This window comes from Gavia stellata, chromosome Z (genome assembly GCF_030936135.1).
Source record: "Gavia stellata isolate bGavSte3 chromosome Z, bGavSte3.hap2, whole genome shotgun sequence".
In the NCBI taxonomy this organism is placed as follows: Eukaryota; Metazoa; Chordata; class Aves; order Gaviiformes; family Gaviidae; genus Gavia; species Gavia stellata.
In genome coordinates, this window is record NC_082637.1 from 39,093,916 (window position 1) to 39,113,500 (window position 19,585).

Here is a 19,585-nt window from a genome sequence, read left to right on the forward strand (position 1 = left end):
TAGAGTACTTTGGAGGGAGGAATAAAAAAGGGAGTGTTTCATTGGTCTTAAAAGGTTTTTTCATTGCAGCACCTGTAGCATAGGATTGAATTTTTTTTTGTTTTTGGGTCTGGAAAAATCATTGAATAGTTCAGGTTGGAAGGGACCTTTAAAGGTCATCTAGACGAACCCCCCTGCAATGAGCAGGGACATCTTCCACTAGATCAGATTGCTCAGAGCCCCTCTGACCTGACCTTGAATGTTTCCAGGGATGGGGCATCTCCCACCTCTCTGGGCAACCTGTTCCAGTGTTTCACTACCCTCATGATAAAAAAATGTCTTCCTTCTATCTAGTCTCAATCTACCCTCTTTTAGTTTAAAACCACTACCCCTTGTCCTGTCACAGCAAGCCCTACTAAGAAGTCTGTCCCCATCTTTCTTACAGTCCCCCTTTAAGTATTGAAATGCTGCAATGAGGTCTCCCTGGAGCCCTCTCTTCTCTGGGCTTGACAACGCTAAGTCTCTCAGCCTTTCCTCACAGGAGAGGTGTTCCATCCCTCCATCCCCCTCCACATGGAGTACTGCATCCAGCTCTGGAGTCCGCAGTACAGGAAAGACACAGAGCTGTTGGAGCGGGTCCAGAGGAGGGCAACAAAAGTGATCAGAGGGATGACTCTCACCAGAGCAGAGTAGATATGGATGCAGTATATTGGGAAGATGTATAGCGGTGAAGAGAAAATTGCGAACTAAACTGAAGGGTACAGCCAACTTGAGCTGTGTGCAGCACATCTGTAGCGTACTTCAAACCACAAGTAGCCATCAGTTGAATTGAAAAAAGTTGCTGGGCAATTTGCTGTTATAGTACATCTGTGCCTGTATGTGAATTAAATAGGGAAGTGTCATTGCTCATTTTATTGTATTTTGAAGTTCCTGTTTTGTCCTGTGCATGGTGTTATCATTATGCTAATGTTAGTATGGTAGTTAATTTTAGTGAATACACAGGTGGTTGCAGATTCAAGATGACAGTGTTTATACAAAGCCTGAACTGCAGTATTGATACTGACTTTAAGAACAACCTGCAAGACTACCCAGCTTATTTACACTTCAGGATCTATTTCCTAGATAGTTCTTTTTGAAGTATTTATTCAGTGTACTTGGTATACTCCTTGTTGAACTGTGTGTAGAACGGCTGCCTTGCTATGTTACGAGTCTGACATTGGTGGAAATTCTGGGTTGCTAGAAGTTAGAACTGACTCCTCAAAGTTAGGCATCTGTTGGGAATGTGCAAAATGAAGTGCTTTTTGTTCTCTTCAGGATATCTTTTTCTCATTCTTACCTTGTCCACTTAATGGTTCTTTCTTATTTTCTTAAAATGGCTGTTATTTTCTTTCAGATGGATGAATTTTTTCTCTTAAACTACAGATTTAAAATTCTTCCATTCTGTTATAGCCTTGTACCTCTTCTAGAGGATGGTCAAAGAACACAAAATGGAGGAATATTAAAAAACACGAAAAAAGCAAAACAAACATGCAAGCAAGTCAGAACCTCACAGTACTCAGAGCAAAAGATTCTTTCTGAGACAGCTGTGGCAAGAGGGCACTTGAAACTGCTTTTGCTGCTTCATGCAATGTTTGACTTCCTTTTAATTTGTCACCTGCTTCTTGCCACTCGGTTTAACTTAAGATACTAATGCTGTGTGGTGTTTTAAATTTTGTAGTGAAAAATACTGCATCACAAAGGCTCTGGTGGTCTGTGGCAGGGAGAAATACTCCTAAGAGTTCCTAGGACACGATAAAACTCCAAACAGTCTATGCTAGGAGAGCCATTTACCAAATGGTGGTGGTGTAGCTGCTGATCACCAGCTACAATGGCATGCTCTAATATTTTTGGAACGAGCATGGTATAGAGTTCATTCAGTAAGTTGTTGCTTCACTGTTTTAAAAGAAGTAGAAGCCTTGAGCATTTTTTAAGCCTTTCTTAAAAAGTGTCTTTATGCTTTTTAAGTTAGAATAATAAAAAAATAACAAACCACCCCACACTTCCTTTGTTGAAAGGTAAAGGAAACCATAGATTTGAATATTGTTTCTAAAAGTGCAGTTTAGTCTTCTGAACTCTGGATATAGATTTACATTGGTCATCCAAATCACAGCTAAGAAAAGGTTTTCGGCATTATTAACAATGCTAAGGTCTCTTAACAAGTGTTTCATTCATGAGTTTATCATCATCAGAGGTCTAGGGTTTTGAGTTATACACACTGTAATGGATTTGGGAGGCATGGTATGAAGTACATGGCCAGTTAAGACTGGTTTTGGCCACTTCTGTACTAGAGCTGGTCTTACCGTATGCTATTTTAGCCCATGCTAAAAGGTTTTACTTACTGAGGACATAAAGCTTTAGGCGCATGAAATATTGACCGTATTATGTAAGCATAAGTTGGAAAGTTGGTAGCATAAAAGTAAGCAATCTCAGTGTCTTAAAAGGAAATCCTTTAATAAGCAGGGATGCTAGGAATAGGATGGTATTGCTGGAAAACAACACTCTTAATTTGTTACATGCCATTTAGAGCTCTGGTTGAGAGGAAGGGTGTGGAGCTGATCAATGAGAAGGGGAAGAATGTACAACTTACAGGTAGTGAAAATTGTGATCCAACCATGACAATGTGATCCTAAGCCAGCAGACAGAAATTAGTCTTCCAGATGTATTTTTCTCTTGTAACTGCAAGAGACAGGTTTTTGAGGGAAGTCACAAAGCTTAAGGTAGCTTATAGATGCTTTGTTGACCCAGATTTTTTTGGCAATGTAGTTATTAAAACTTCCTTTTCTCTAAGTGGGAAGCACCTAATTGTTTTCAAAGCATAGGAGTAAGCAAAATGAATTGCACTTGTGTGTAAAAGCAAAGCTGAGCTGATGTAGAACCACCTGTGCATGTCTTATTTAAGTTAGTGTCATCTTGAAAATCTCTTTCTGTAAGTCAGCATTCAAAACTAGTGTAAGTAGTACACCCAACTGTGAGTAGTTTGACAGGTCCACTAAATAGTCTGTAACCAGGGATACAGGCCCCAGGCTTTGTAAATGAATTATCTACTAGGAAAAGGGGTAGATAAGTTATGGCTACATGTATGTCTATTGCAGGTGTCGCAACATCTGCCCTATCATGAGAAAATTTTTTGCAGTTCTGATCCCAACTGCTGCAAGTAAGATGGCTACCTCGTCAGAAGAAAACTGTGTTTAAAAAAAAACCCACAAAAAAACCAACAAAAAAACCCCCAAGGTTTTTGTCTCTAGACCGTCTCTAACTTGGTTTGACGCAGTAGGTTTTTGAGTTGTATGATGAATCAGTGGCATATTACAGAAAGAGGAAGGGCATAATGCTTTGTTTATTAACTATTTGATATAGTTGTTCAAAATGAAATTTGATAGTAATTCAAAAAAGCAATAACTTGCTGAAAAAAATACTACTGAATTATATGGCACCTGAGCAGAATAGCCTGAACTCTGACTGTAGGGAATGATTCTCTTCTGCATTTCATTGGAGTAATCTGGAATAGCTCCACAGTCTTTAAATTAACAGTTTTGGAGACAAGTTTAAATGCAGGTCAGCGGAGTTACAGAAGCTTTAGACAGATACAGGGGGAGGAATTTAACCCGAAGTTGTTGATGTGTAGCATGACGTGAGTGGGTTTACCTACTTTGTTCTGCTTATTTTAAGCCAAAGCTTTTGTTCACCAATACAGTATATAAGATTAATGGACACAGCCTCTTGAGCTAACTGTGGTGGTCTGACTGTTTCAGAATTAACAAGCCCTTCAGGCTGGTGAAAGTGTCTTTCCTGGCATGGGGAAAAAAATGGCTCCTGCCCAAATGCAATGAGAAGGTGAAGTTCAAACTGCATCATATTTTCTGTTTCCCTAATGACCAGCAGAAGTCCATGTGAATTAGAAACTGTTGTTTAAAATGTAGAAATCAAACCATAATTTGTTGATACTGTGTAACTGGCCCACATTTTATTTGCTAACAGGGACTGCAAAGCGTGAGCTTCTAGTCTTTTAAATTACTGTGGGCTTTAAAATACTTTTCTGCAAAATATGTAAAGTATTCTGGTGTCTTTTCAGTAGTATCATGTAAAGCAATCAGTATAGTTAGTAATACAGCAGGCATTCTGCTGAGTAATATTTGGAAATTTGGTGAGAAGAATACTGTGCTTAGTTGGGGTGATATTTCCCTTCTCAGTCCTTAGTTAAGTGCAACAAAGGATGCCTGAATATTCTCCATTTAGTGATATCTAATGTGTTGCTGTCTTTTAAATTAAGTTTTTTATTCCAAAAGATCTCTAATACTTTAAAACGGGGACTTACTATCTGGCTCAGTTGGACTTGTGATCAGTTGGCATCTGTCTTGACTCTGACAAGTTATTTTAGTTCTGAACCTGCTTAATGGGCCCACAGAGATTATTGCAGTGTGGCACTCCACTGAAAGATTATCACATAGTTTCTTGTAGGTGCAGTGTTTTCTCTAAGGCAGGAAGAATTACCTACAAGTTGTCTGGTCTTTCTCTTGCAGTTAAAGTAATTAGTACAGCATTGAAGCTCATGGATGAGGGAAATAACTGATTAACAAACTCAGTGGGCAGTGTGATGGCAACAACTACTAACGTATTGATGGCAAAGTTATACTTTGGGAATTGCTTTATTTTGTTATTTGTTTTATTTAGTTCCACTTAAATAAATGGTGCTTTGTAAAAGGTAGCAAAAGTAAGTGGTAAAGCAGTGATTGGAGTGTCCTTTAAGTTAAGAAAGTGGAAAGCTCATCACAACAAACTTGTTAAACATTTTGAATCTTCAGTCCCACAGGGCACTTTCTGAAGGATGCAGTGGAAGGTCATGTGCAGCATAGCAATTAGAAGGTTGTTCTGAAGAAGAGAAGAAGGTCAGAGGTTGGGGGTGGAAAGAAGAGAACAAAAAAATGGCTGTTAATCCCAAGCTTATTTTTAAACAGTTATCTGTATTAACTTGAATCTGTTCCTTTGGTGTTAGCAGCACTTGAACACTCAGTTTAAACCCAGGTGTTTGTAATGAAAAGAAGGTCTAACCAAGTAAATACAGGTGCATTCCAAATTCCATGTCTTTGATTCATGTTCAAATGACAGTAGACTTGGCCTAGCAGACCTCAGAGCTTAGCCTTGCAAAAGGTAAATAAAGTATCCACAGAGCAAAATGAAAAAGCATCAACTTCGCAGCCAAACTTTGGACTACCTGTACTACAGCAGAATTATGTGGAAGTGCTGATAAGTCATGGTGAGGGTCATAGCATAAAAAGAATTGTGTGGTGCTTTTTTCTTTTTTTTTAAGGGATCAAGATAGTCAGTAATTGTGCTGCTAGTGAAATTCTGTTACTTTCTGGTTCAGATGATTAGTGGTTGTAGCTGTGGATATTGAATTGAAAAGCTGTGGGTGATGGCCATGCAAAATCTGAGTTGAAGAATTGTGTTTCAAAACAAAACAGGATCAGAAAGAGAGAATGTGCATTGAGAATGCTATCCTCATTGCTTTCATGTTTATTACAGCTCCACAAGGGGGATTCACAAACAGGATCTCCCATTTCCACACTGAATGCTGTTTTTATAAGGAGTCTATTGTCTCTGCAGTAAATTAATGGAGCATTTAAAAAACCTTGCTAGGTTTAAAAATAATTATCGTAATTGATTTTGCAGCCATTGTTCTGGCTATGCTTTATTTTTGTTATCCTTGCCATTAAGAGAGCCTACAGAGGACTTATGTGTATGTACCTTCTCCTTCCCCACTGAGTAAAAGACTTATTATGGTGCAAGATTAGTGATTATATTAGACGTGTTTTTAGCTGAGGCATTTTGGAGTAATGGTCTGAAACACTGTGGAAGAAAATCCAGAAATATTTTTAAAAGGCTGACAAATGAAGAGTAGTACCTCGGCTTTTAGGCTGTCTTAAATCAAATCACTGCAGAGGCTCCACTGACACATGCTGTTCATGAAAGACTTAATACAGTCCTTCTAATGGGGTGAGTTTTCTTGTTGTGCAAAAACTGTTATTACACTCTGTGAAACCAGCTGTGCTGCAACGGGAAGAAATTAAATTGTTTGACTGAGAGGTCACTGGTGAATAGTAGCACAAGATCTATTACCATTATTAGAGGATTATGAGGCTCTAGAGGACATGCGTTCTTTTATGGTCTTCCAACTGCTGGAATGAAATATTTCAGTGGTAAATTACACCCTCTGGGAAGTCCATCTGAAGATGCATGATTTTGTGTTCTTTGTAGGCTAGTAGTGCATTTAAAAAAAAAAAAGGTAAAATACATTTATATTCTGGTAGAAAACATCTTTAAGGAAATGCTGAACTGGATGTGGCTTCCTCAGGTGGTGCCTGATGGTATTGTTCTATGTCTGATTATGTGAACTTAGGAGAGTAACTGTAGGGAAACAATCATATTATAGTCAGATCTTGTGGACAGATTCTTCATGGTTGAAGCTTATTTTTTAGGATCCTGCTGGAGTACGCCAAACTTCTGAAAACCTAGCTTATGTTCTCTAAAAAGTGCTTCTGGTTTTTGAGACCAGTTTATTTTATAGCTTTTATAAACATAAATTTATCTTTATTTGTGCAGTTATCTGAAAAACTGGTTCCTTCATTTGTGTTAATTGTTCAGTACTTCTGTGTTACTCACTGGAGCAAGAAATGCCAGAGTACTGAATGCTTTCGGAAACCTGCTCATTTCACTGCCTTGCCTACTGGAGAACTAGATTAATGCTACCTCTCTTCCAAAATTGAGCCTAACTTTACCCAGAAATAAAACCTGGAAATTTGCAGTGACATCTATTTCCTGCCTTTTGGATGGCTTTTTGTGGGGGGCCTAGAATGATCTCTTAGTGTTATAATTGACCCAAAAGAACCCTCCAGGATAGGCATGCAAGCAAAGAAAGTGTGGTGGGAATAAAATTAAAATGGAGATAGCATATGTTAATATGTATATGGATTTTTCTTTTTTGAAATGGGTTTTTCCTTTTGAACATGAGTTGACTTACTGTTTTCTGGCTGTCTCTTATTCTTTATTCTGACACAAGGGCTGCGTGAGGACAATTTTCTTCAGTAAAATGTAAGGAAATATGAAGGAACAGAAGAGGAGGATTATCTTAATCCCCTGCTAGCCTTCCTTAGCTTGTCCTTTTGAAGAAGAAAAACTGTCCTGTAGCTTACAAAAAAAGAAAGCAGACCACCAAATTGCAGAGAGTAAGAATGTTTCTCAGACCTATTTATTAAGTAAAAGCATGTTGTCTTCCATGTTTAATCTTACTTTAAAAAGGAGAGCTATTGATATACCTCAGCATCAGTTTTGAGATGCAAATTAATTTTAAAAACAAAAAACATAATCTTGAAACCCTTCTTCAGGTTGCTAATGACAGACTTGACCTAACTGCTTCATCCTCCAGGACCGTGGAGGATGCAGAAGGCAGTGTTGCCAGGCAGCATGCCTCTTCCTCTCCAGAGATGCTTCCTACCTGCTGGGAGCTAATGAATCGTTTTGTCAGCTCTTTGGAGCTGTTAAGTCCTTAATGAAGATTTAGCATGAAATTAGTCCCAGCATTGTTTATCCATTAGGTGAGGGAGACAGAACGGAGCAGCTTTCCTGTACTAGAACATTTTGGTTTTTTTCCCTAATCTTGTAATTTGAATATACAGTTCAAAACAAATATGCTTGAAAGGACAATACCTTTAAGGAGGTATGTAACTGGCCTTATAGTAGCACATGCTTAGTCTTTTCTTGAGAATGTTGTAAATAGAACTTAGCATCTGTTTACTAGGTGTTAGTGTAAAAGTAATTGTAGAACTTTCATTAGTACCTCTTTAGTGTGGAATGAACTTCGTAACTAGAAAATTAACGTGGAGACAGGACTTGGAATGAACTTCTCATCACAGCTGATGAAGGTTAGGTCTGAGCAGACTGACTTTAAAGGGTTTGAATGCTTTTATAACTAAGGATTATGAATATAATTTATTTTGATTATAGTCTACTTTCTGTGTCATTCAGTCTGATCGCCATATGCCTAGTTCAATGTAGCTACAACTGAGAAAAATGCAGGAAGTAGCCTATTGAATAGAGAAATAGCTTAAGAGCAAATGGAGTCGCATCAGACCCTGCCTCTGGCAAAAGGAAGACGCACTATGGGGAGAGGTTGGAAGGAAGGAACTTAGGTAAGGAGTTTGATCATTATAGTGACATATCTGACATCTCCACTGGTGTTTTGGGTAATCTTTTTGTCCAGCAAAGGGTAAACCAGTGACAGCATTTACCAGGGATGGTATGGTTTAAAGAATTAACAAAACCTTCTTATCCTCAGAGTTTAGAGTCTTCCAATCATGCTGCTGCATGCAAAACTTCCTGGATAATATTATTAGAAGACATTTCTTTCCAGTTCACACATTCTGTTAACAGTTGTATGGAAAACTTATGTATCTCAGTGGAGGGGCACGTGTGACCTCCCTGTTAATTTTGGGACTTAAAATGGTGATGTAGGTTGCTGTGTTAGTATTAATGATTGCCTCCCTACACCGGAGGTATGGAATGTCCATTGCTTCATTATTGCCCTGCAGTTTACCTTGTATCACTCAAAGATTTAGGTAACAGTAAATCAGGTGTTTTATTTTTTCTTAACACTTAAGGTACAACAGGTGCCCAGAAATAAAACTGCTTCCATCCATCAAGTCTCCTAGCTTCAAGGGGACTTTTTTTTTCCTGTAGTATTTGGTTTCTGTGCAAGCTTCCCTTTCCCTAAGGCTTGATTTAACCAAAACAGGTTCTTGCTTTGAGGATGTTGAGCCATTGGTACTGAAGTCTTTTGGGTTCTATTTGTTCTAATCAGGAAGTTAATTTTATTTTTCTTCCTGTGAATGAATTTTCCCTTGGGCAGTGCGGTTGTCCTTTTGGCATGGGTAAAGTGGGTAATACAACTGCATTGTGCATAGGTTAGTTTAAACAAATCATTACAGTTGGGGAGTGGGAAGGAAAGGTAGGACAGCAAATTAAATCTCATGTTTTGAGTGAAGGTTTCATTTTTCTGTTTTTCAATGTTAATGCAGACATCTTATTATTGAATTTTGCCTAGGACCAGAATTGATGGTAATCAAATTCTGCCATGTGCTGGTGAGTTTGGAATGACTTGCGTCCCCCAGCTGCTTTTGTACTTTAAAGAATATCGTGGTAACAAGAAATATTCCTTATGATGCAGTATTTATAAAATGTTGTGATGATGGTCTTCAAAGTGTGACCAAGCATTTCAAAGACATTTAAGCTAGGAGGTATGTGCTAATTAAGACACATGATGGGATAAATGCAGGGAAGTCCCCAGAGAGTGGGGTGGGGTAGAAAGATCCCAGTTGCTACCTGTGTCTGAAATAGCAGTTGAGCTGTGATGAGAATAAAGCCAGGTGGGGAGGAGAAAAAAACCGAAGGACTTATTTTGAACAGAGAAGAACAAGTAATGCAGAGAATTACTGAGGAGCTGCCTTCCCCAAGTTACATTAAAGCCCTGTTCCAAGGTGATGCTGTGAGGTGGACTGTATGTGGACTCAATCCTTTGACTTCTGTGGTGTAGACCCATGTGATAGGTCTGAAAGGAGTTTGGGGTTTAAAAGGTTTTTACTTGCTGTCACACAAGAGAAGATGTGAGAGAATGTAAGAACCGCGAGGTACGTTGCTTTTCAGAGAGTATGTTACTCTCAGAAGTATCTTACTTCTCATTATATTTTAGTCTTTCTTCTGTGGGACTGTTTATTCTGGATGAGTTAAGTTTTTGATGAGAGAAAAGCAGATTGATGATTTCAGAGCAATGTGGAAAGAACCACCACTGTTCGGCTGAAAGTCAGGTTTATGGCTACTTAAACATGAGGAGTGGTATCCGTCCCCTCATACCTAGGTATCCGTCCCCTCATACCTAGGTATCCGTCCCCTCATACCTAGGTATCCGTCCCCTCATACCTAGGTATCCGTCCCCTCATACCTAGGTATCCGTCTCATAACCTACCTTGAATTGTTGCAAAGTTGGTGTGACTTTATACAGTTAATGGTAAGTCAAAATTATCTCCACCTAAAACTGTCTGGGCTGCTTTGGTCTGCTGGGACAAGGTTGTTAGGTTGGTCTCGGAGAGTGTTGGTTAAGAATGCTGGTTGGGAATGTTCACGCTGGGGCAAGGCACTGGAGAATATGATATAAAACCAAATGTTGGTGGGTTACTCTTTCTTGTGGTCCATCTGTTTTACCCTTAGCTTTAAGGTAACAGTAGTGTTTATTATATAGATTCAGCTTTTGGGAGTGAAGAAGCAAAACCTAAAAACCCTTTAAAAAAACTAAGTCAGAAGAATGCTTGATATGAAAAGCTAAATTTGTCACTTAGAGCTTTGTATATTCAGATGAGCTATTCTTACCGCCACCTTCTATGCTGATCTATGATATAAGATAATGCACAGTTAGATAAACAAATAACATCCAGTTAATTATCTCTGAAATCCTGAAAATTGATTGATATATTTTATTACACATTGGCTTTTGAAACCTACAGTTGCAGCCTAGATTGCTATAAAAGCATCTATACAGATTTCCAGTCTTCTGTTTGCATAAATCTAGCTGTCTTGTGATTGTGTAAGACAAGATGTTTAATTAACCCACTTGCAATTTACATTTTCTGTGTATAAAAATTTTTTAATTCGTCTAATGGAAGAAGTTTTGCTCCTACAGCTTTTATTTAAAAAACCTAGTCATTATATGTGTATATTTGGAGGATTGAATGTTCTCTTTGAAATATTTGGGCTTCATTTGAAGTTCTAGCTTGACAGATCCTGCCTCACCTGTATCTCTGATACCTTGTTTCTATTTTGCTCATCTGCCATTCAGTTTTGATATAAAAGATAACTTAAACTCTAATTTGTACATCTTGTAGTTTAACTCCGTTGGGCAGCTGAGCCCGACGCAGCTCTTAGCTCACTCGCCCCTGGTGCGATGGGGGAGCGAAACTCATGGGTTGAGATAAAGGCGGTTCAACAGGTAAAGCAAAAGCCTTGCACACAAGCAAAGCAAAACAAGGATTCACTACTTCCATTGTCAGGCAGGTGTTCAGCCATCTCCAGGAAAGCAGGGTTGCATCATGTGCAGTGGTTACTTGAGAAGGCAGATGCCATAACTCTCAAAGTCCTCTCTTCTTCCCCCAGTTTTATTGCTGAGCACAACATCACATCATGTGGGATATCCCTTTGGTCAGTTGGGGCCAGCTGTCCTGGCTGCGTCCCCTCCCAGCCTCTTGTGCACCCCCAGTCTACTTGCTAGCAGGGGCAGCGTGAGAAACAGAGAAGGCCTTAACACTGTGTGAATGCTGCTCAGCAGTAGCTAAAAAGTCCCTATGTTATCAATGCTGTTTTGGTCATAAATCCAAAACATAGCTCTATACAAGTTATTATGAAGAAACTGAACTGTATCCCAGCCAAAACCAGTACACAACAAAAGCTGGAAAAATTCCCGACTTGTCATCAATCCAAAGGTCTGAAAGAAAGGGGAGGGAGGGTGCTAGCTGAGGAGATTCTTTCAGTTTGCAATACACAGGTGGGAAAGCAAGGCACTATTAACCTTGTGTTGAAAATGCTCCTGGGTGTGAAAGTCTGCTCAAATGAATACTACCTTAAATTTATTGATTATGCTTTGAAAGATTCACAATAAGGACAGTCCTCTCTCTAGGCAGGTGATGGAGTGATGCCTACCCCTACAGATGGTAGACAACAACTATGGGAAATAGGAAGATGGAGGGAGACTAGTCAATTAGTAAAAAATGTGGGGAAATTTTGGTTTATTAAGGGATTTATTCTATTTAAGAATGTCAAGTAGTATTTGGAAAACAGGAAAAATAATATTTCATGGTTAAGTCCTGAGGTATTAAAGATAGATTCCAGAATAAAGTTTTTACGCTTGTGGAAGCACATGTGTGGATTGTTGAACTGTAAAGATACTGATGTCTTGTAGAACAAACACTAATGTTTTTGTAATTTGGAACCAGTAATTACAGAGGGAAGTATGCAAAATCCCAGAGCTTTTGAATTTTTATTATTATTATTGCTCTATAGTTTCTGTAGAGTGAGACAGACCTTTGTACAGTGAATCATTTTATCATCTGAAGACATCTGCTCATATAAATGTGTATAGAGAGAATATTGTAGCAGAAATTCCCATTAGTAGTTTTTTGAACCACTGTATGTGTAAACCACCCATATATATATTAAGGGTGAGCTTTACTACCATAAATTTTCAGAGGTGTTAAGACTGTTGAATTATAGATTGGATTAAAGATTGGATCCAGTGTTGTAAATGTTGGGTTTGAGAGCTGCTCAGTCTTTTAACTCAGCTCAGTATGTATGGGATTTGATACACACTTGTTCTCCTGCTTTAATCCTCTGATCTTGGGCTTAATGAGTTTTATAATGTAACAGCAATTTGAGGTTAAAGAGGAAAAAAACTCTCCCAAGGGTGACTTACTGCAGAGGTAAACACTGAAAGTGAAATGGAGAACTATATACGCTGTTACTGAAAGCCAGAAGTCTCAAAAATAATTGTGTCCACTTACTACTGCTAAATACCAAATTTCCTAATTAGCTTTTGTGGTCTTAGGAATGACATTAACACAAGCTTTGTCTATAGAAGACTAACCCATGTGGCTAAGTGAAAATCATTACTCCTGTATAAAGGCAGAATGTAAACTAGTGCTGTGTAATTACTTTTAAGTACCCATAAAGTCAAGTAGGGGAAAAAAAGCAAGGCCATCATGACTAGATTTAATTTCACAACATAATGATATGAATGTGCACAAGAAAAAACTGAAGGACCTGCAGGTATGAAAATATTGAAAATCTGATCTAAATAAAAGGGGAATGGAGGTAAATAGGTCTCCTTTCCTTCATTGTCACTTCAGGGGCAGCTTTCTGGAAGTTTTGTAGCATATATTAAAAAATGCAGTAAATTATCTTGTATTACATGACAAGTTTGTGGGATACGATAGTAGCATCATCAGAATTCCTCTGTTAAGACAGAACTGAATTGGAATTGTTTCTTCATTGATTTGGTGTGTATTTAAATGTACCGTTTTCAGTTACATGTTCCTTTCAGTGTCCCTGTAATGGAATTTCAAGTAGAAATGAATTTGTTGTGGAAAGTAGATTACCGCAGTGGTTACAGCTGAACATGCATAACAAGGTGCTTTTAAGACGATAACTTAAAAAGAATTAAGTTGTAAGTCCTATGAAATTTCAGACTTTATAAGTTTCCTTTCTATTCTAATTAGCAGAAAATATAATGCAAAAGGGTAGGAGTTTCTAATATGTTCTGAGAACTTCACTGTCTTATGTAATATACCATGTTGGCAACCTAGTTCCAAGTTTATTTCATGCTTTTGTTTTATTTTAGGTCCCAAATCTGATCCCAGTTCTGATATTTAAATTGGGAAGACCTTTGGAGCCTGCACTTTACAGGGATATATTGTATACATTGCCTACACTGGGTGTACACAAGGTAAGAATGAAAAATTGTTAGTAAAATGAAAACTGTGTCAAAAAGAGGTCACGTATTTATAAAAAATTATTTAGACTGAGCAATGCCTAGCTTAAAATAACTGATTTGTAAGCTACAGCATAACAGTATTTTGGATGGGATATTACATTTTAAAGAGTGAAATGTACATTATGCTTTATTGTCTGTGCTGTATCATGATTTTATAGATATATCATAAGAAAATGCTCTTGGACTCATTATGCACTAAAGTTTTTTAGAAAATTACTTCCAGTTTCTTTCTGACATTGCAGCTGGACAGTTATCTCCTTGTTGTACTTGCTTATAAAATAATGATTTGTAGATTAGTCTTTGTTCTTGGACATAAAAAAATAAGTGACATTTGGTTAAAACACTTCTTTCAGGTTTGTGTAGCTCAGATTCTACGTGCCATACACATGCTGGGGAGCACACCAAAGCTTAGAGCAATTACTTTGCGGCTGATGACATCCTTATGGGAAAGACAGGTTAGAAAATTCTTGTAGTGTCACTAAGATAAGTGTAGTTGAAAAACTTCATTACCTCTAACCAAGGAAGGCAATTGATTTTGGAACATTCCTTATACTAGTAGCTCATTATCAGCAATATAAAATAAGTTGTGAAAGTGGTGCCTATATTGATGCTGTTTTAGTGAAAAAATTCAGTAGTATGTCTTTCATGAAACAGGCTTTTTATTTCATCAGGTCTCAGACTGGAGTTAGGAAAAAGAATTGTTTGAAGGACAGCTTTCTGCTTTTCATAATGTGCAGTAAGAACAAGACCTTAGTTACTCAGTTACATGGCAGTCATTTGCTTCTTTGTTTATAAAGTAGCAATATCGATTTGGTCTGCAAAAGCCAGTCAGATCTTAATGCAGCGTTAGATTCCAATAATGAAGAAAAGTGATGTACGGTAGGCAATAGAAGTGGTATTTAGAAGTCATGTAAAAGTGCTAGCAATTGAAAATCCTGTCACCAACTTTTGAAGGTGTGATGATAATTTTTACATTAAAACTTTTCTAGGATCGTGTTTACCCAGAATTGCAGAAGTACTTGGCCATGTCTGATATGCCCTCTTTGTCTGTTGACAAAGATGCACAATGGGAAAAGCTGATTGCTAAAGCTGCTTGTATAAGAGATATTTGTAGGCAGAGGTAAGCACAAGTGTTATCCATCTTACGTCTTTGTAAGGGAAAAAAATTTTTTCTTCAGAAAAGCTGTATAATTATTTTTATCTACTCTGTAGGTAAACTTTCTAGCTGCTGAGATCAGTTTTGGGTTCCATGTTATAACTAATAGAAAGCACATATGAATAATGCTAAAATAAACGTCTTGATCCTGAAACAAAACATTCGTCCTATACTGATCCAGGGTAGAAACTTAAAGTATACCACTTCCAAATTATAAAAAGAGAGTGATGAAACATTAGAAGAAACAATTAATGATCTGTCTGTCTTTTGATGTATTCAAAGAAAATTGGGTGCTTTTCTGAAAAGTATATTTTGTCACATGCAAATTACTGGTCTTTATTCGGATATAATACTGACCACAGAAGACAGTTGTACAAGTCTAACTGAATGATATGTTGATCCTTTCCAGCTCTAACAATCCATGAATATCAGTACTTGATAATAATTTACAGTTCCTGTAAAGATTATTTTTAAACACATTTTCAATTACTTCTTGGTTTTATGTGCACAATACCATCTTTTCTCTTTGTCACCTATCTTTTGGGTTCCACTTTGCACTTTCTTTCTTGAAGGTCAGTTACAAACAGCTGGGAAGATTGATGTATCTTTCAATTGTCAACTAAAAAAAAAATTCTTAAAGAAAATACCCTTTCCTTTTTCTCTTCAACCTTCTTTAATTTTGCCAAAGAGCATTTTTTGAGAAATTAAGGAAAAAAAAGAAAAAAGCGATCAGTAAGAGAGAAATCTCAATGCAGCTGTAATATTATTTTTGCCAGGTAAGTGGTATAGTTAGAGTTCAGGTATATGCATGCTTTTTGTGCAATTAGAAATGATTTGGAAGAAAGCGAGGGCAAATAGAGGAAACCTGAATGTTCCATGCGTATAAATCATCTAGCCAGGTGCTATTTACCCCACGTTCTTACAGAAACAGTATAAAAACTGCTGAATCCGCAGCTGGCCCCTCCCCTACTACCACCCAATAAAACTGAATGGATACCAAAAGACTGGAAAGCAATCAGGCAGCCCATGCAGTCACTGAAGGAGAGACAAATGACATTGTAGCAGCGAAAAAATTTGGAAAAATGTTCCTACCTGATATAAGAGGGCCAGAAGTCTTTTGCTGCCAGAATCTCCACCAATACATAGTAGTGAGCAGTTACAGAAGACTGCAGTAAAGAAGCAAAGAATGGTGTCTTTAATAGCATATGTGGATTTTCCTTCTCAACCACTTCTTGAATGATGTAATTTTTTAGCATACACAACATCTTTGGACAAAAACTTCCACAGCTTAACCATGTGATGATCTTTCATTTGGAACTTGATGCTTACTGATTTAATTCTCCATGTCACTCAGCTCTCCATCATATCATCCCTTGTATCTTTTTTTTTTCCCAGTTTTAGTTGTCACTTAAACAAAACTAATACTTAATGATTTTTTTGTGTGTAGGATAGAACTTGTGTGTATGCATGAATATTGCTTTGTATCTTTCTGGTTTTTGCTTTAGGCCATACCAGCACGGAGCGGACATGTTGGCTGCGATTTCCCAGGTATTAAATGAATGCACAAAACCTGATCAAGCTTCACCTGCTGCCATAGTGTTACAGGGTCTTCAGGCACTTTGTGAGGCTGAGGTAAGATTAAATTGGCATGTCCCTGTGTTTCATGTTGTGCTTGTGGATCATGGACTTTCTTCCTAGTTGGCTTTTTTCAAGAGTACATTTGATCATTGCAGAATTTTTTTTTTCTTCTGACAAACTGAATTCCTCTCTTCCAATGTCAGTTAATTGTTCCTGGGAAATTGTACTGCGAACTTCTACTATAGCAGGTCAGCCCTTCAGTGCATGGGTTGGAATTCTAGGTCAGCTTTGCAGTTTGTTTCAAAGACATCCTTTCATGCACTTTTTTCCCTGAGATTTGAAAAGAATGGCTGTTTGGCACATAATTCTGGTTGGCTGAAAAGTATGTAAATAATATCTTTTTTTGATACCTTCTTACCTGCTTGCCCTGCTCAGTCTCATTCATGTATTATACTTGATAGGGAGTGAAATCACTTGTAATGGGGAGGCTTCTGTTTTACTCTACTGCATTCATTACTTACTGATGAAGAGGACAAGTAAGCATTGGAATATGCTGCACAGAGAGGTTGTGCTGTCTCCATCCTTGGAGGTTTGCACATTCCTTTTGGATACTGCCTTGAGCAACTGGGTTTGATCTCACAGGGACCTTGCTTTGAGTGGGAGATTGGACTAGAAATATCCTGACGACCCTTCCAATCCAAATTGCCTTCTGATCCTACGTTATCCCTGGGTTAGGAGCCAAAGCTCTTCGTTTCCACAGTGACATCCCAGATGTGGTGATGCAGGCACAGACATGCTGTGACTCACACTATAGACAAACGGTGGATTGTGCAGCCCAACTGAGTCAGGGGACTAATGATAACCTGCAGGAATATTTGATTACCCATTGTCGTGGTTTAACCACAGCCAGCAATTAAGCACCACACAGCCGCTCTCTCACTCTCTCCCCCAGTGGGATAGGGCAGACAATCAGAGAAAAGGTCAAACTCGTGGGCTGAGATAAACACAGTTCAATATGACAGAAAAGAAAGAAAATAATAGTAATAATAATGATAAAAGAATATACAGCACAAGTGATGCACAGTGCAATTGCTCACCACCTGCTGACCAATACCCAGCCAGTTTTGGAGCAGCAGCCGTGCCCCACTATTTTTTGTTCAGCATGACATTATATGGTATGGAATATCCCTTTGGCCAGTTTGGGTCAGCTGTCCTGGCTGTGTCCCCTCCCAGCTTCTTGTACACCTGGCAGGGCAGTGGGAGAAACTGAAAAGTCCTTGACTTAGTGTAAGCACTGCTCAGCAACAACTAAACCATCAGTGTGTTATCAACATCGTTCGCATCCTAAATCCAAAACACAGTATTATAGCAGCTACTAGGAAGAAAATTAACTCCATCCCAGCTGAAACCAGGACACTCATTCTCTGCCAAACAGCAATTTTAAGTTTATCCACTTCACTTTTTCACAGGCCAATCCAATAAAATCCAACCATTGCCACATTATACGCTTGAAATAATGTCAGCAGTTCGACATAGTAAATGGTTAGCAGTCCATAGACATTAGTGTTCAATATAGTTAAAATGCTTCAGACAATGGCTACTAAGAACTGACTTATTCAGGGTAATTACTGTGTTTCATTTTGGTGTGGGGTTTGGTTCTTCTTAAGGTCACAAAGATTCTTTGAATGCTGGCCTCAGTATTTAAGTGGTGTTTTCCCAGGCTGGTTTATACTTAGAATTTGTTTTCTGCAAAGAAGCAGGAGCTAGGCCTATGACAAATGTCACATCCTAGTATAAAAACCTTATTTGAGAACAGATGTACTGTACCACTGTTGAGAAGTGGAAGGCTGAGACAACTCCAGGTACTCAGGATGGCAGGAAGGAAAGAATCACTTTGTGGACAGGTACCTAATTCTTACAGGCCCTCCTCAGCTTGCTTTGTCTCTCTAATTTCATGCCAGTGTAATGTTCTGGGAGACCAGATCTTCCACCCAGGTATACTGAAACTTTAATAAAGAATTCTCTTGTGGTTTGGTAAACTGGGTAACCATTTTGGTTAAGTTACGCAGTCTGTTCCTTATTTAGTATTTAGACTCCAGTTTACAGTATGGAAACCTTAAAGGGCACAATCATAGAGCTTGGTCAGAGGGTTTTGGTTTAGTGCTTTCTCTCTCTGCCGCTATCTCAATAGATAACCAGGGGAAAGGGATTTAATCTCTTTGAGCTTTTCCATGTGCAGCAGCAGGATTTTAGTGAGCACCTAATTTTCAGTCAATTTCTGCACCAGTGTAATGAATTATGTTTTCATATGTACAGTGTTGACATAGTTGATGATGGAACCCTATACACCCTGTGGCTTTGTCAAAGCTGAGATCTGAAAGTCTCAAAGTCCTTTGTAAAAGTAATGCTATAATAAAACATGCTGTAACATTAATTTTTTTTTTTGTTGAATGTTGTGGAAGAGTAGTTTTCCATTTTGTTGACTGCAGTAATTTTTGTGTGTAAATGTAATGGCATTACCCAAAGTACATACTACATGAATAGCATTAAGAGTATTAGCTTAGTTTTGTGGGACTTACAAGAAGGGCTAGCCCCACCCCACCTTTTTTTTTTTGTAGGTATAACAAAAGGTCTTTAATGAATAGTGCACAGTGACTTGCATGTCAAAAATGTAAAATGCACACAGTTCTTGCCAGGCTACATTTCCTATTTCTGGGCAAATACTTTGGTTTGGTTTTTTTTTTTCATGGATTTCAACAGAAGCCAGTGTGCTACTTGTGAGGCTATCTATCCTAGCATCTAATTGATTTCATGTATCAAGCACTGTATGCAAGCCAAGAAACATTTGAGAATGAAAATGCTAATCATAGTATTTAAAACCCCTTTCCAAGCTTTTTGTGGAAGTGGTTTCTTGCTGTTCATTCCCTCAGTCCACATTTATTTGTTTTATTGATCAGAAAGAAACCAATATAGCAGAGTAATATAATGAACTGAAAAGTTATGTGAGAACAAATTGTGTTGACTGACTTTATAACATTTAGTAGGAATTACAAAGCTGGATATTGTTTAACAGTGTACACTTAAAAACTGTATTCTTAAAATGGTGGGTTTGTGTTGAGATGTTATCAGAGGATCATTACCTTCTTCTTGGGTTCAAGTTTCTGCCAGTCTCGCTTTCTCAAGTCTGATTTACTCCTCATTCTCTTTTTGCCTTACTTTATATCCTTGGCTTTGTACTTAGTTAACAT

General features: G+C 38.1%; 1 protein-coding gene across 1 annotated transcript in view; it reads left to right on the forward strand.

The window, feature by feature from the left end:
- FOCAD (focadhesin) overlaps positions 1-19,585 on the forward strand; it is a 127,344-nt gene that overhangs the window by 37,466 nt on the left and 70,293 nt on the right. Inside the window, exons 12-15 of the mRNA XM_059833666.1 lie at positions 13,451-13,555; positions 13,957-14,058; positions 14,593-14,723; positions 16,265-16,391. Of these exons, the coding sequence (XP_059689649.1) occupies positions 13,451-13,555; positions 13,957-14,058; positions 14,593-14,723; positions 16,265-16,391 (465 nt within the window). The remainder of the gene's footprint in view (positions 1-13,450; positions 13,556-13,956; positions 14,059-14,592; positions 14,724-16,264; positions 16,392-19,585) is intronic.